We start from the raw sequence: 12,504 nt of genomic DNA on the forward strand, positions 1-12,504 counted from the left end.
TATGGGACCATATACAGAGATATAGTATGCACTTGCAGATATATAGGGCCAATAAACATATTTTTAAAAGAAATCTTAGTATATTTCATTTCTTGATATTGGATCTCATGAATAATCTGGTTGTTTGCAGAAGAAACCTTTGCTTGTTTCTGACACAAACTTCTCAGGCTCATATGTTCTGTGCCTCATTCCCTGAAATGTGGGTCACATACTAAAGAATTCCTGGCATAATGTAAATCATAGCCACGCTTGTTTCAGTAAAACCTGGGTTCTTTTCTCTAATAACTCCAACCAGCTGAGGTCTCAACAATTTTTATTGAAAAACAGAAATCAAAGAAATAAAACTTAAATGCACGGAGGTTGCTCAGCTGGTTACATTCCTTTTGGTTCTTTGTCCCCATTCCGGGAACCCATGGCCCAGAGATGCTTCTCTGACCACGTCTCAAGATGGAATCCAAAACCCTTTGTTTTCCCCTTCTCAGGAAAACTCTGTTCGAGAGACCTTGAGGGTAATTTAGGCCTTTGAAGTTTCATCCTGGCACCTTTGCATGGCTTCCTGTCCTCCCCCCAGGAGATCAAAAGGCAAAGATGCTTTTCACAGTCATGTGTGATTTTGCTAGTTTTACAGTACTATTCCATCACAGTAACAAACTGTTTCTTGCTTGTAAATCTGACTGCAGCTTTTGTTTCCAGGTCTGATTTTTTAATGATCAACTTTGTATTTCACTAGGTTTACAATATTATTGTTTTCCCTCCTCCAGTATCCAGCCTTTCCCTGGCATCTCTGAACACAGGAGACAATGACAGTGTGCAGTCAGGCAAGAGGACCCCACGGTAAATCTTAATTTTAACAGAAATCTTCCCTTTAACAGAAGTTATTGTTGCCTCCTGATAGACATAGCAGTGCTCATTTGATTATGCACTTCTTATGTATAATAAAGAATCATCTGACACAACGAATCTTCCATTTGAAAGCTACAAACGGTTCATACTAGCATCACAAATGCTCAAGATGCATGATTTCCCAGCCTGTGGTGAATTTTAGAGAGGGTTTTTTTGAGCAAATGCAAAAAACCTGAGTACATATGAATGCTGCAGGCTGAGAGTCAACATCTGTGGGTTCATGCGGCACTTTTCTCATGCCTACTGCATGACCACTAGTTGTGTGAATGAACTGATCAGTGCACATTTATAGACCAGTGAACATTCCACAACTGAGTTAAATTGTCCAAATTGGATTTATAGTGGAACACATTTTAAGTTAGATATACTTTCAGATACAGATGCTAGTTTGGACAGTTGAGATGCAGCGGTCAAGAAAATTATATGTGTCCGCATTAGAATATAGTCTTAAACTAATACGAGAATTAACATTCATTTTTATGCACTTTGTCAAAACCATTATTTTGTGCATTATTGACCCTGTGTCAGGACTGCAACTCCCAGCATGCACTGGCTCCCGCCTTTTTCCAAAAGGAACGGGAAAACAGAGAAGCTACATCCCACCAGAGCTTCAGAACCAATGAGAGGCCAGGAGCTGGAGGGAGGGGAAAAGTTGATTGGTTGCTGCCTGTTTTTGTAAATAGAATGAATACTGGAACTGTGGACAAGAATCCACAGTTCCAGCACCCTGTAGCTAGGGCGACATAGTTCAATAAAGTTCGTTCCTTTTTATTAAGCTGACTTTGAGTGTGTTCAGCCTTACACCATGGTACTTTGATACAAGACCATTTATGCCAAAATATATTTTTACTTTCAAACTTCAAATTGATTGAGGGACCAGGGCTAGGTAAGCACTAGGATCCAGATGGAGCATTCTACAACAAAGAAGGTCCAGTATGCTTTGTTCTGTGTAGAGGAATACACAATCTACTAATGTCTCTATGTGAAACAGAGTATAGCTTTGATAGGTGTCTAGATGGCAGCATTGCACCATCTATTTAGTGTTGCTACTGTCATTATTCTCACCCTTTGCTGAAGCATTCTTTCCCACTATTGTTACCTTCTCAGTATTTCTCAGACTCCTGCAAAGAGTGAAATTAATGAGAGCAGAGAGATTAGAAAGTTTTAAGGCAGTGGCGTTCATGGGTATTCTGTCCTGTCATTCTTTGTGGTAGCACTACACGGAAAAGGGGTGAAGTCTTCTGAAAATCATCAGAATCCAGCCCAGCCTACTGGTAGGCTATGACTGATGGTCCTCCCACTCCATATGCTGCCCAGGAATGTAGATGAATTATTTATCTTTATTCCTTTATTTCATTCAATTTACAGGCTGCCCGTCCGCATTCGTATTTCAATAATATGTTGGTGCCAAATTATTCTACTAAAGGGAAGAATAATTAAAATATAAACCATATTGTCTTAGAAACTCACTTACACCAAAAAGGGAGAGGAAAGGAAGAAAGGAAGAGGAGAAAGGGGAAGGAGAGGCCAGTTAGATGGATACTGTTACTGTCCTCAACCATAAGCCTGGCAGAACAGCTCTTGTCTTACTTCGAAATTGTACCAAGTCTCTCAGGACCTGGATCTGATTTGACACAGTGTTCCACCAGGCTGGGGCCATTTGATAGGGTTTAATTGGTGATTATCTTTAGCTCTCTAATCATACAACATTGTATACTTTCATTTGAATGTTAAAAAAAGAATGCTTGATAATAAGTTGGAAATAATTCTTTAAAATATATTTATATGTGTGGTTTTTAGGTCCGAGTCTGTGGAAGGATTTTTATCTCCAAGTCATTGTGGTAGTCGTAATGGAGAAAAGGATTGGGAAAATGCATCTACAACCTCTTCAGTTGCTTCTGCTACAGAATATACAGGTTGGTTTAATGGGTAATATTCAACTTTTTACATGGTTTGAAGCAGCATCTTGGGTATGTACAACATTCTGGTCTAAAAATAGTCTGCAACATCTATCTCTTTCTATGTAAGTGGCTCTGGGATCCCATCCCTCTCACCTGACGGCTCTTGTCCTGAATTGTGCTGTACATATCACCATTATTTCCACATGTGGAGCCATCTCTATCTCTGTTTATATCGATATAAATATATAAATCCTTATATATAGATTCATCAGTCTCCATGGCAGCTCAGCACACAAACTATTCATTCAATGAAGTCTGAGAGTGCCAGCTGTTGTTTTCTGGGCTGTGTGGCTGTGGTCTGGTAGTTATTGCTCTTAACGTTTTGCCTGCATCTACACCTGGCATCTTCAGAGGCATGGCACAGAGAAAAACACATCTTACCATAAAATAGATGCAGGTGAAACTTTAGGATCAAAATCTACCAGACCACAGCCACACAGCCAGGAAATCCACAACAGCCAGTTGATTCTGGCTGTGACAGGCTTCGACAGTACTGTGAGAGCGCATTCATTTATCCTTCTTGAATTGTCTATGCAAGATTCCACTTGAAGTAGAACAGCTTTTCTTCCATTTCATGTACAAACTGTTCTCCATTTGCATCACTTTTCCTTTCTTGTGCATTCATGCTTAGAGTGGCTGCCTTCTGCTTTCTTTTGTTCTCTTGTGCTTTGGAAACCAAACAATCCTTCTCAAACCTTAGGAGACCTTCATGAGTTGCAATTAGAATAGGAAGTTGAGTGAGTTTCATTTTACACACAGCATTTGAACATGTGCAGATTGGAGTAATGGACTGCAAAAAATAATGAAAGGAAGAAATGGCCAAACTGCCCTCGTTACTAGTGTTCTGCATGCTATAGTATAACAGTATCAACTGTTTGAGCAATATGCACCCTGGTATATCGCTTTCTTGATGAAGGGAATGTTTATGATTGCTTCTTGAGGCTACATTGATTGGGTGGACTTTTTCCCCTCAGGACCAAAGCTGTACAAAGAACCCAGTGCAAAATCTAACAAACATATAATCCAGAATGCTCTGGCTCATTGTTGCTTGGCTGGAAAAGTTAATGAAGGGCAGAAGAATAAAATATTGGAGGTAAGACTAATCTGTTCTGCAAAAATAAAAGAAATATAGAGGAAAATTTAATTTAAACTTAAGGCTTCAGGAACTGTTGTGTTGGCCTCTACATTCCATAGAAATGCTGCAAAGAGAGCCAGAATAGCTACGGAGCTCAGAATCATCCACTTTGCCAACACCTTCTGATTTTTTCTGGTGAATCTAACCCAGGAAAAGGATAATGTGATGGAAGAAATACTTTCTAAAAACATATGTAAACATTAAATAATTTTTCTGTAGATCTTGGTGCTCACTGAATTCCCAACCTCTGCAGAGCTGCAGTTCAGTTTGTTCCCTTTGGAGCCTTCCTGAATATAAACATGCTCACTTTGTGTAACTGGGAGACAGCTAATTAATTTAGAGTAAGAATTCAATAGGAAACCAGAAAAAAGAATAGGGATTCATACATTGTGATACAGTCCTCTAACTTGTCTCATAAGGAAGTCCATCTTTTGCTTCAAAAACAAATGACATGTGAACAAAACTGTCTGGCCTGTTACAATCCAGTTCTTAAATTTATCCTTACCACCATACAGGATTTGTTTGTGCATGCCTGTATGTCACCTGAACTTTCTGCACTTTTAATGTTTTTCTAAGACAGGAACAATTGGAGCATTATAATAAGTTTATGTTAAATTGAAGCACATTTATTAGATCATAAATTGCATTTGAATTTTCCATGACATTAACCTTCTTTCTCTTTCCTATTTTCTCTTCTTCCCTTGAAGGAAATGGAGAAATCAGATGCCAACAATTTTCTAATACTCTTCCGGGACTCCGGCTGCCAGTTCCGGTGTTTGTATACGTACTGTCCTGAAACTGAAGAAATCAATAAATTGACTGGGATAGGCCCCAAGTCCATTAGCAAGAAAATGATCGAGGGGCTCTATAAGTACAATTCTGACAGGAAGCAGTTCAGCCACATACCTGCTAAAACTCTTTCTGCCAGTGTCGATGCAATTACCATTCACAGCCATTTGTGGCAGAGCAAGAGACCTGTAACGCCGAAAAAACTCTTACCTGCAAAGGCATAGTGACTTGGGGAGGGGTGGGAAGGATCCCTTGCTGCAGACTGTTGTGGGAAACTTGCACTTCATCTTTGCTGCCTATTAGAAAATAGGTTCCTGTTTGCCAACGAGACTCCTTTGAACTCAAGTCTGAAAACCAAGCTCTGTCATCATGCACAACTGGAATGTAAACACAGTATTTAAGATTCAGAGAAAACTGACACTTAGGTGATTATGCATTCATGTGCTCATGAAAGATTGAGTCACAAATGGAGACAGATGTGTGCTTTCATGCAGTCTAGAGTGTTCATTTCCTATTTTGAAACACTGAACTAATGAATGTTGCAAAATCTATAGTGACAAATTACTTTTTTTTACATTTGTTGCCTTATACTTTGGTATTTTGTGCTTGGTCTGGCATTTGCTGTAGCTGTTAATATATATACTGGAGAAATATTCTGTCTTGATTTAACACTCCATTAAATTTTTAGCATCCTCCAGGCCTCTTTGCACTTAAAGGGAGAAATCTGTTAGTTAAGCTTTCATTCATTGCAAAGGATTTTGCACAGGAAAAGCTCATTGGTTGAGAATACTCAGAATTAAATATTGCTAGCATGTCTATCAATTGATTTCTAGCATTTACTATTCAGCAAGGAAGTGTATTTTTACAAAATGTATCAATATTACATTCAAAAATTCACCATGGACCTGATCCAGATAGTGTTTTGTTTTGTGCTCTCAAGTCACAGCTGATTTAGGGCAGTGGCTCTGTAGAGGTTTTCAAGGCAATACATGTTCAGAGGTGGCTTGCCATTGCCTGCCTTTGCCTCTGGTATTCCTTGGTGGTCTCCCATCCAACTACTAGCCAGAGAGCTTACCCTGCTTAGCTTCTGAGATCTGACAAGATGTTTTCCCTGTTGTGTTCAAGAAGCGTCTTCCGACAGCTACAACCCAAACTTTTTTTTTACACAACCATTTGAGATTCAGCACAGAGATCCCATATAGTTTAAGCAAGAAAAACAGATAAAAATAACTCCGCATGTGCAAGCCCCATACATGCATGTAAGGTAGCTCCAGCAGTCAGGGACCATATGGTATTTTCATTTCAAAACTCTAAACAGAATAATGTTGTGCTGTGTCAAAATTAGAAAGTTTGGGTGAATCTTTTTGAGAAAGGACATTGGAAATCTCTATTGATAAGACTACTTAAAGCTCTTTTGATGCTACCCAGTATGGACCAAAGTAAATTTTCTTCTGAGAAACAAAAGGATTAAATTTTGCTAAATAAAAGGAACTGTAAGGATTATGGTTCATGACATCTTGAGTGTATTCAAACTGAGAATGGCAAAGATCCACAATCTTAAAGCAATGTAATTGTTATCTGAATAATCACTGGGGTATATTTTCAGTATTTACAAAGGGCTGCACATCTGTATATTTTAGAAAAGTAATTTCTGGTTTTTTATGTACTATTTAGTATAGCAAGCACTGTTCCAACAGGTGAAAAGTACAAACTTGAAACTTTTCCTTATTTTTGTGGTTGGTTTTTTGACATTATTCACCAGAGGACTTAGTTGGGGGGTGGGAAGGGAGCTAGGTGGAACCTCATTCTCAGGAAAAGACTTGAATTATTGCTGATCCTGTTCCGTTTCAGTGTTGTGACAAGTGTTGGAACTTCAAGACAGTATTGAACTATTCTTATTACTTTTACGATGGGTCTAAAGAAGGAAAACTTAAAATTCCATACACCTCTCCCATTGAACTGTTTGAATTGGAGAAGTAATGCTTCACTACATTGTGCTCGTATTCTTAATATAGAAGATGTACAGGAATGAGAAATCCTTAAATAATTTAGGCAACAGTACTTTTTTAAATTATTAAAAGGCCTTAGGCATCAATGCATCTGGGTTGTTTAGCAACATTTACTCAGAAATGCAGTCAATATTTTACTGTAACTTATGTTCTTATATTTATGTATATTTGTTAAAACTGTAAAAAAACACCCTCCTGTTTAATAGAGATGTGACTCGGATCCATTTGTGGTTAGGTGATTCCTAATGTTTGCATGTATATGAACCAGGATATCTAACCATCTTCTATTTCAAATGTAAACATATTGTGTATATATTATATATAATATAAAATAGGAGATGAATGGTCTGTATATTCTACCTGCTAGGCTTGGCTCCAACAAATGAAATTTGGAAGTCTTATTACCCATGGAAATGGAAGTCTGACTGAAGTAAATCCATTGTTGGGGAAGAACCGGCAGGATTTATATGGAATAGAGGGTTTTAAAGGGGACAGCACATGGAAGGATTTTTTAAAATTTAACTATTCTGTTCTTGCTAAAAGGAAAACTAGATTAAGGATACATACCACCTGCTGATTCATGAACTCTCGACTAAACCATTATTTATGAAGTAGGATGGCAGAGGGTGTAATTTTAAATTATTGAACATATGAAATTTATCTACAATTCAAAAAGGGTTGTGCAATGTCTGCAGGTAAAATGTGTACCACACCAAGTTTGATAGTGTTGGGTTTAAAATGTACTAAATTCTAGGACAGTAAGGGCAGATTTTTTTTTCTTAAAGCTTGCAAATTTTCTAATGACAGTTCATTTGGGATCATGTTTAGGAAGAAAGAAGCTTTTCATGAAGTCCAGTATTTATCAGTGTCATTATCAGAACACACTGCTGCTTTAATGGGGGAGTGTTTTTATAGTTTATATGACAGCCAAACATTCTAATTTACAGGCCAGATGTTCACATTCTTAACAGTCACATGGGCTACTGAAACCCTTTTTTGGGATGACTGTTGCAGCTTTTAATGCTTTGGCTGTTTAAAGCCAAATTCTGTTATTTATTATTTAATGGGCACTGTCTGTTGAGGAAATGTACAGTGTTTTGTGTGCTTGTCCACTTTTGAGGAACATTGCTACCCTATTTTTTCAGATACTGTGCTGTAAAATATTGTCATATTGCTACTTACCTAGTACAGTGTAGTTCTTCCCTCCATCTAAATAAAACGCATGGCACCAATCATGTTGTGGTTTCTTTTTTGTACATTGTTTCCTGTTCATCTTTGCAGGTTCCGTTTTTATTTATTAAAATATTTATATTCTGCTTCCTCGTGGCTCAAAGAAGCTTGAGTACGTTATATGTGCAGCAACATGATGTCTCCTGCTTGGGACCTTTAAGCAAGCACCTAGCCATAATTTTTAGTGAAGGTATGGGTCTCAGAAATTGGATTCTGTGGTTGTTAAAGATTTTCCAAAGGGAGAAACTGCAAGAAACTTTCATTTCCCTTTAGAAAGTAGGAAAGTGCTCTGTAAGTTATTCCCTGTCTCACTATATTAATCAGCCGTACCTATAAGAGGGCAGGTAGCTGTTCTATGGCAGTGGGGAAGTGAACAAACACAAAATGGGTACAGAAGGGCCTGCCCATTCCTTAGATATTGTTTATCCCTTTTAAGGTCCTTACCTATGTTTTAAGGTGATAACTGTGATGATGCATCCACAATGTTATCTCTAGTCAAAAATGCTATTTATCACCTCTTCGTGCTGTTTACTAAAGGCAAACGTAGGATGCATTGTCGAATTTGTAAAACCTTAGGATGATTTTGCAGTGCATGAGGAATGATCCATCATTCAAAACACCTTCAAATTATTGTCTCCAGCTTCAAATATCTTTTGGGATAAAGTCAGGATTGAACAACAGTACGCAACTGCAGTGAGCATATCCTAGATATTGATCTAGTTGTCTTTGTTTATTAAATTTAAATTGCGTAACAGAAGTGTGCTTGAAGGGGGAAAAACATTTCTGCAGCATTTCTAAGTCGCCAACGACAGCCTTTTCACGTTTAACAATCTGTGGCCATAGAATGACCTTGAGATTCATCATCCTTTTTGCCAGCTGATATTAGCTGACCAACTACATAATCCTAAACAGTATTATGCCCTTGACGCATATAGACTTCAGTGGCAGAAGTTTAGGATTGCACACTCTGTTTAGGATTGCACACTAAGCTTCTCAGACATCAGCAAGTAAACGTAATTCCAGTAAAGAATTTGCATGTGAATTTTTCAAGATTACAATCTGACTTAATTGCAGGGCTTAAGATGTCATTTGGAACTGGAAAAGTATAAATAAAATGCTCACAACTGATGTTGCGGCTTTTAAGAGCTGAATTTGTAAAATCTATAATGGGGATCATTAGAATTGGCATAGGATCTTGGAGACCCAGGCTCCCATTCCTGCTCTGCCACACAGAGGCATTCCTCCCATTGGGCAAAGTGGGCAGTTGCCCAGGGCACCCCCTTATGGGGGGCACAAAAACTGCAGGTAAATTGTGGGATTTTTTGGTATTTTCTGTGTTTTTCCATTTTTGGCCTGCAGAGGGTGCAGTCTTTAGGCTAGCAGCCCCAAAATTTCAGGGATTTTTCAGGAGATTCTCCTGATGATACTACCCAGGTTTGGTGAGGTTTGGTTTAGGGAGTCCAAAGTTATGGACTCCCAAAGGGAGTGCCCCATCCCCCATTGTTTCCAATGGGAGCTAATAGGAGATGGGGGCTACACCTTTGAGGGTCCATAACTTTGGACCCCCTGAATCAAACTTCACAAAACCTGGGTGGTATCATCAGTATGGTCTCACAAAGATACTCTGAAATTTTGGTGCTGCTATCTTAATAATTGCACCCCTTACAGCAGGCACCCCCTAAATTTCCCTAAATTTCCCCAGATTTTCCTTTTAAATCCACCCCCTTCCTGCCAATGCTTGTTTTCTTTCTTTTATTTTCTCAATGCCTAATAAAGGAGGAGGAGGTGGTGGTGGTGGTTTGTTGTTGTTATTAAATCCACCACCTTCGACATGGATTTAAAGGGAGAATCTGAGGTCCCCAGTTAAAACATTGAAAGTGATGCTGTTTCAGGGTGGGGGATAATCCACCCCAAAACAGCATCACTTTCAATGTTGTTTAAACTTTGGACTGGGTCTCCCTTTAAGGTGGATTTAAAAGGAGAATCTGGGCTCCCATTGAAAATAATGCTGTTTGAGGGTGGATTCCAGCATCACTTGTTTAAACTAGGGAGCCCAGATTCTCCTTTTAAATCCACCTTAAAGGGAGAATCTGGGGTCCCCAGTTTAAATAACATTGAAAGTGATGCTGTTTCCCCCATTTGGGGGGACTGGATACAATTTTTATTTATTTATTTATTCCACTTTTATACCGCCCTCCCCCAAAGGGCTCAGGGGAGGGTCCACAACACCATAAAATGTTTTCATAGTAGTAATAAATCATTTTGAAAGCATTTTGAAAATGTTTTCAAAAATATTTCTGCTGTGTGGCATGACTTATTGCTGTGTTCAGAGTTGTGAGTTGGGGCATGTTCTATAATGTGATGGTGACTTTGAAATGACCTGGTTGAAAAAATCATTGGTCAAGGTGGGAGAGGGTGGCCGCCCATGGGGGGATGGCACCAAACTCAGGTTTTGCCCAGGGCTCCAGTTTGCCCAGGCACGCCACTGCTGCCACAGAAGCATAATGGGTGACTTTGGGCCAGTAATTTACTCTCAGCCTATCCTACCTCAGCATTGTGGTGAGGATAAAATGGAGGAGAAGAAAATGATATCTATTGGGGGTCCCGATTGTGGAGAAAGGCAGGGAATAAGTAAATATGTGTATGAAAGATTGCTGGTGGTTTTTAACTGTTCTGAGCAGGATCACCAAGGGCTGGAGGGTCTCAGGGAACAATGTTCCATAGACCCAGATCATGTTGGGGCTGTGAAACCAAGCAATTCATTGGATTTGCTTTTACAAGTTTGGGTTTGGTCTGGGCTGTGTGAAGGGAAGAAGAGTGAGTTTTTGTTAGAAGGTGGGCAGCACAGCACTGGCTAAGAGTCCTGTCAAGAAACTGGCCACACATAGCCATTTCTTGGTCTTTCCAAAGTTTGGTTCAGGCCTTTGGAGTTAGTCAAGGCTACCAAAGGCTCATGTCTGGAAAAATTAACACGACACTGACTTGCAGTTTCCAAAGAGAGAGTTAAGGAATGAGATGGAGTCAGACATAGGTGCAAATTTGATCATGGGGCTTGGGACCAAGGGGGAATTTTGCACTCCATCTCATTAGTGCAAGGAACCCTGGGGATGGGAAAGTATATATCAGCTGCAGAGGTGCATGGTCACATGTCATAGCTCACACCTTATTGGCTAAACAGGATCAGGTAAACTGCAGGCATAGAGCAAGATCATTCTAGGTTGACATTTCTAGCCATCCTTTTGATGGTAGGTTGGAACACATGCTCTGGGATTTTGGACTATGGAATTTTAACTGGACTGTTTATCTCCAGTATGGATCAGAGAACAAAATATGATTAAGTATTCTAGCTATTTAATTGTATTATTTTCTTCCCTGTTTTTCTTTTATTAAACCATATTAATTATACTTCTGTGGAGTAATTTGGGTTTTGGAGCTTAAATCTAATACCAGTAATTTGGCCTATTTTGGTTAGAATAGAATAGAATAGAATCTTTATTGGCCAAGTGTGATTGGACACACAAGGAATTTGTCTCCGGTGCATATGCTCTCAGTGTACATAAAAGAAAATACATTTGTCAAGAATCATAAGGTACAGCACTTAATGATTGTCATATAGGTCTAGTAAGCAATCAGGAAACAATCAATAGTAATAAAAACATAAAATGTAAAATCATAAAATAAAATGAAATGTCAGCACAGGCTATAGTCATACAGTCATAATTGGGAGGAGATGGGTAATAGGAATGATGAAAAAAGTAGTGCAGTAATTATATAATAAATATATAATAAATAGTTTGACATTATCGAGGGAATTATTTGTTTAACAGAGTGATGGCATTCGGGAAAAAACTGTTCTTATGTCTAGTTGTCTTGGTGTGCAGTGCTCTGTAGCGACGTTTAGAGGGTAAGAGTTGAAACAGTTTATGTCCAGGATGCGAGGGGTCAGTAAATATTTTCACAGCCCTTTTTTTGACCCGTGCAGTATACAGGTCCTCAATGGAAGGCAGGTTAGCAGCAATTGTTTTTTCTGCAGTTCTGATTATTCTCTGAAGTCTGTGTCGATCTTGTTGGGTTGCAGAACCAAACCACACAGTTATAGAGGTGCAGATGACAGACTCAATGATTCCTCTGTAGAACTGTATCGGCAGCTCCTTGGGCAGTTTGAGCTTCCTGAGTTGGCGCAGAAAGAACATTCTTTGTTGTGCTTTTTTGATGACATTTTTGATATTAGGTGACCATTTTAGGTCATGAGATATGATGGAGCCTAGAAATTTAAAGGTCTCTACTGTTGATACTGTGTTGTCTAGTATTGTGAGAGGAGGTAGGATGGGAGGGTTTCTCCTGAAATCTACCACCATTTCTACGGTTTTAAGTGTGTTCAGTTCTAGATTGTTCCAGTGGCACCACGAGGCTAGTTGTTCAACCTCCCGTCTGTATGCGGTTTCATCGTTGTCTCGAATGAGACCAATCACTGTTG

The 12,504-nt window shown here is 39.0% G+C and overlaps 1 protein-coding gene across 3 annotated transcripts in view; it reads left to right on the forward strand.

Annotated features, from left to right (window-relative positions):
* The window catches only part of CAMSAP2 (calmodulin regulated spectrin associated protein family member 2), a 115,319-nt gene extending 107,290 nt beyond the window's left edge, over window positions 1-8,029 (forward strand). For all 3 annotated transcript variants that reach the window (XM_048496705.1, XM_048496704.1, XM_048496706.1), the window contains 4 exons: window positions 762-834; window positions 2,704-2,819; window positions 3,839-3,957; window positions 4,707-8,029. In XM_048496705.1, the coding sequence (XP_048352662.1) occupies window positions 762-834; window positions 2,704-2,819; window positions 3,839-3,957; window positions 4,707-5,012 (614 nt within the window). In that variant the 3' untranslated portion in view covers window positions 5,013-8,029. The remainder of the gene's footprint in view (window positions 1-761; window positions 835-2,703; window positions 2,820-3,838; window positions 3,958-4,706) is intronic.
* Window positions 8,030-12,504: the final 4,475 nt, after the last annotated feature.

Source organism: Sphaerodactylus townsendi, linkage group LG05 (genome assembly GCF_021028975.2).
Source record: "Sphaerodactylus townsendi isolate TG3544 linkage group LG05, MPM_Stown_v2.3, whole genome shotgun sequence".
Lineage (NCBI taxonomy): Eukaryota > Metazoa > Chordata > Lepidosauria > Squamata > Sphaerodactylidae > Sphaerodactylus > Sphaerodactylus townsendi.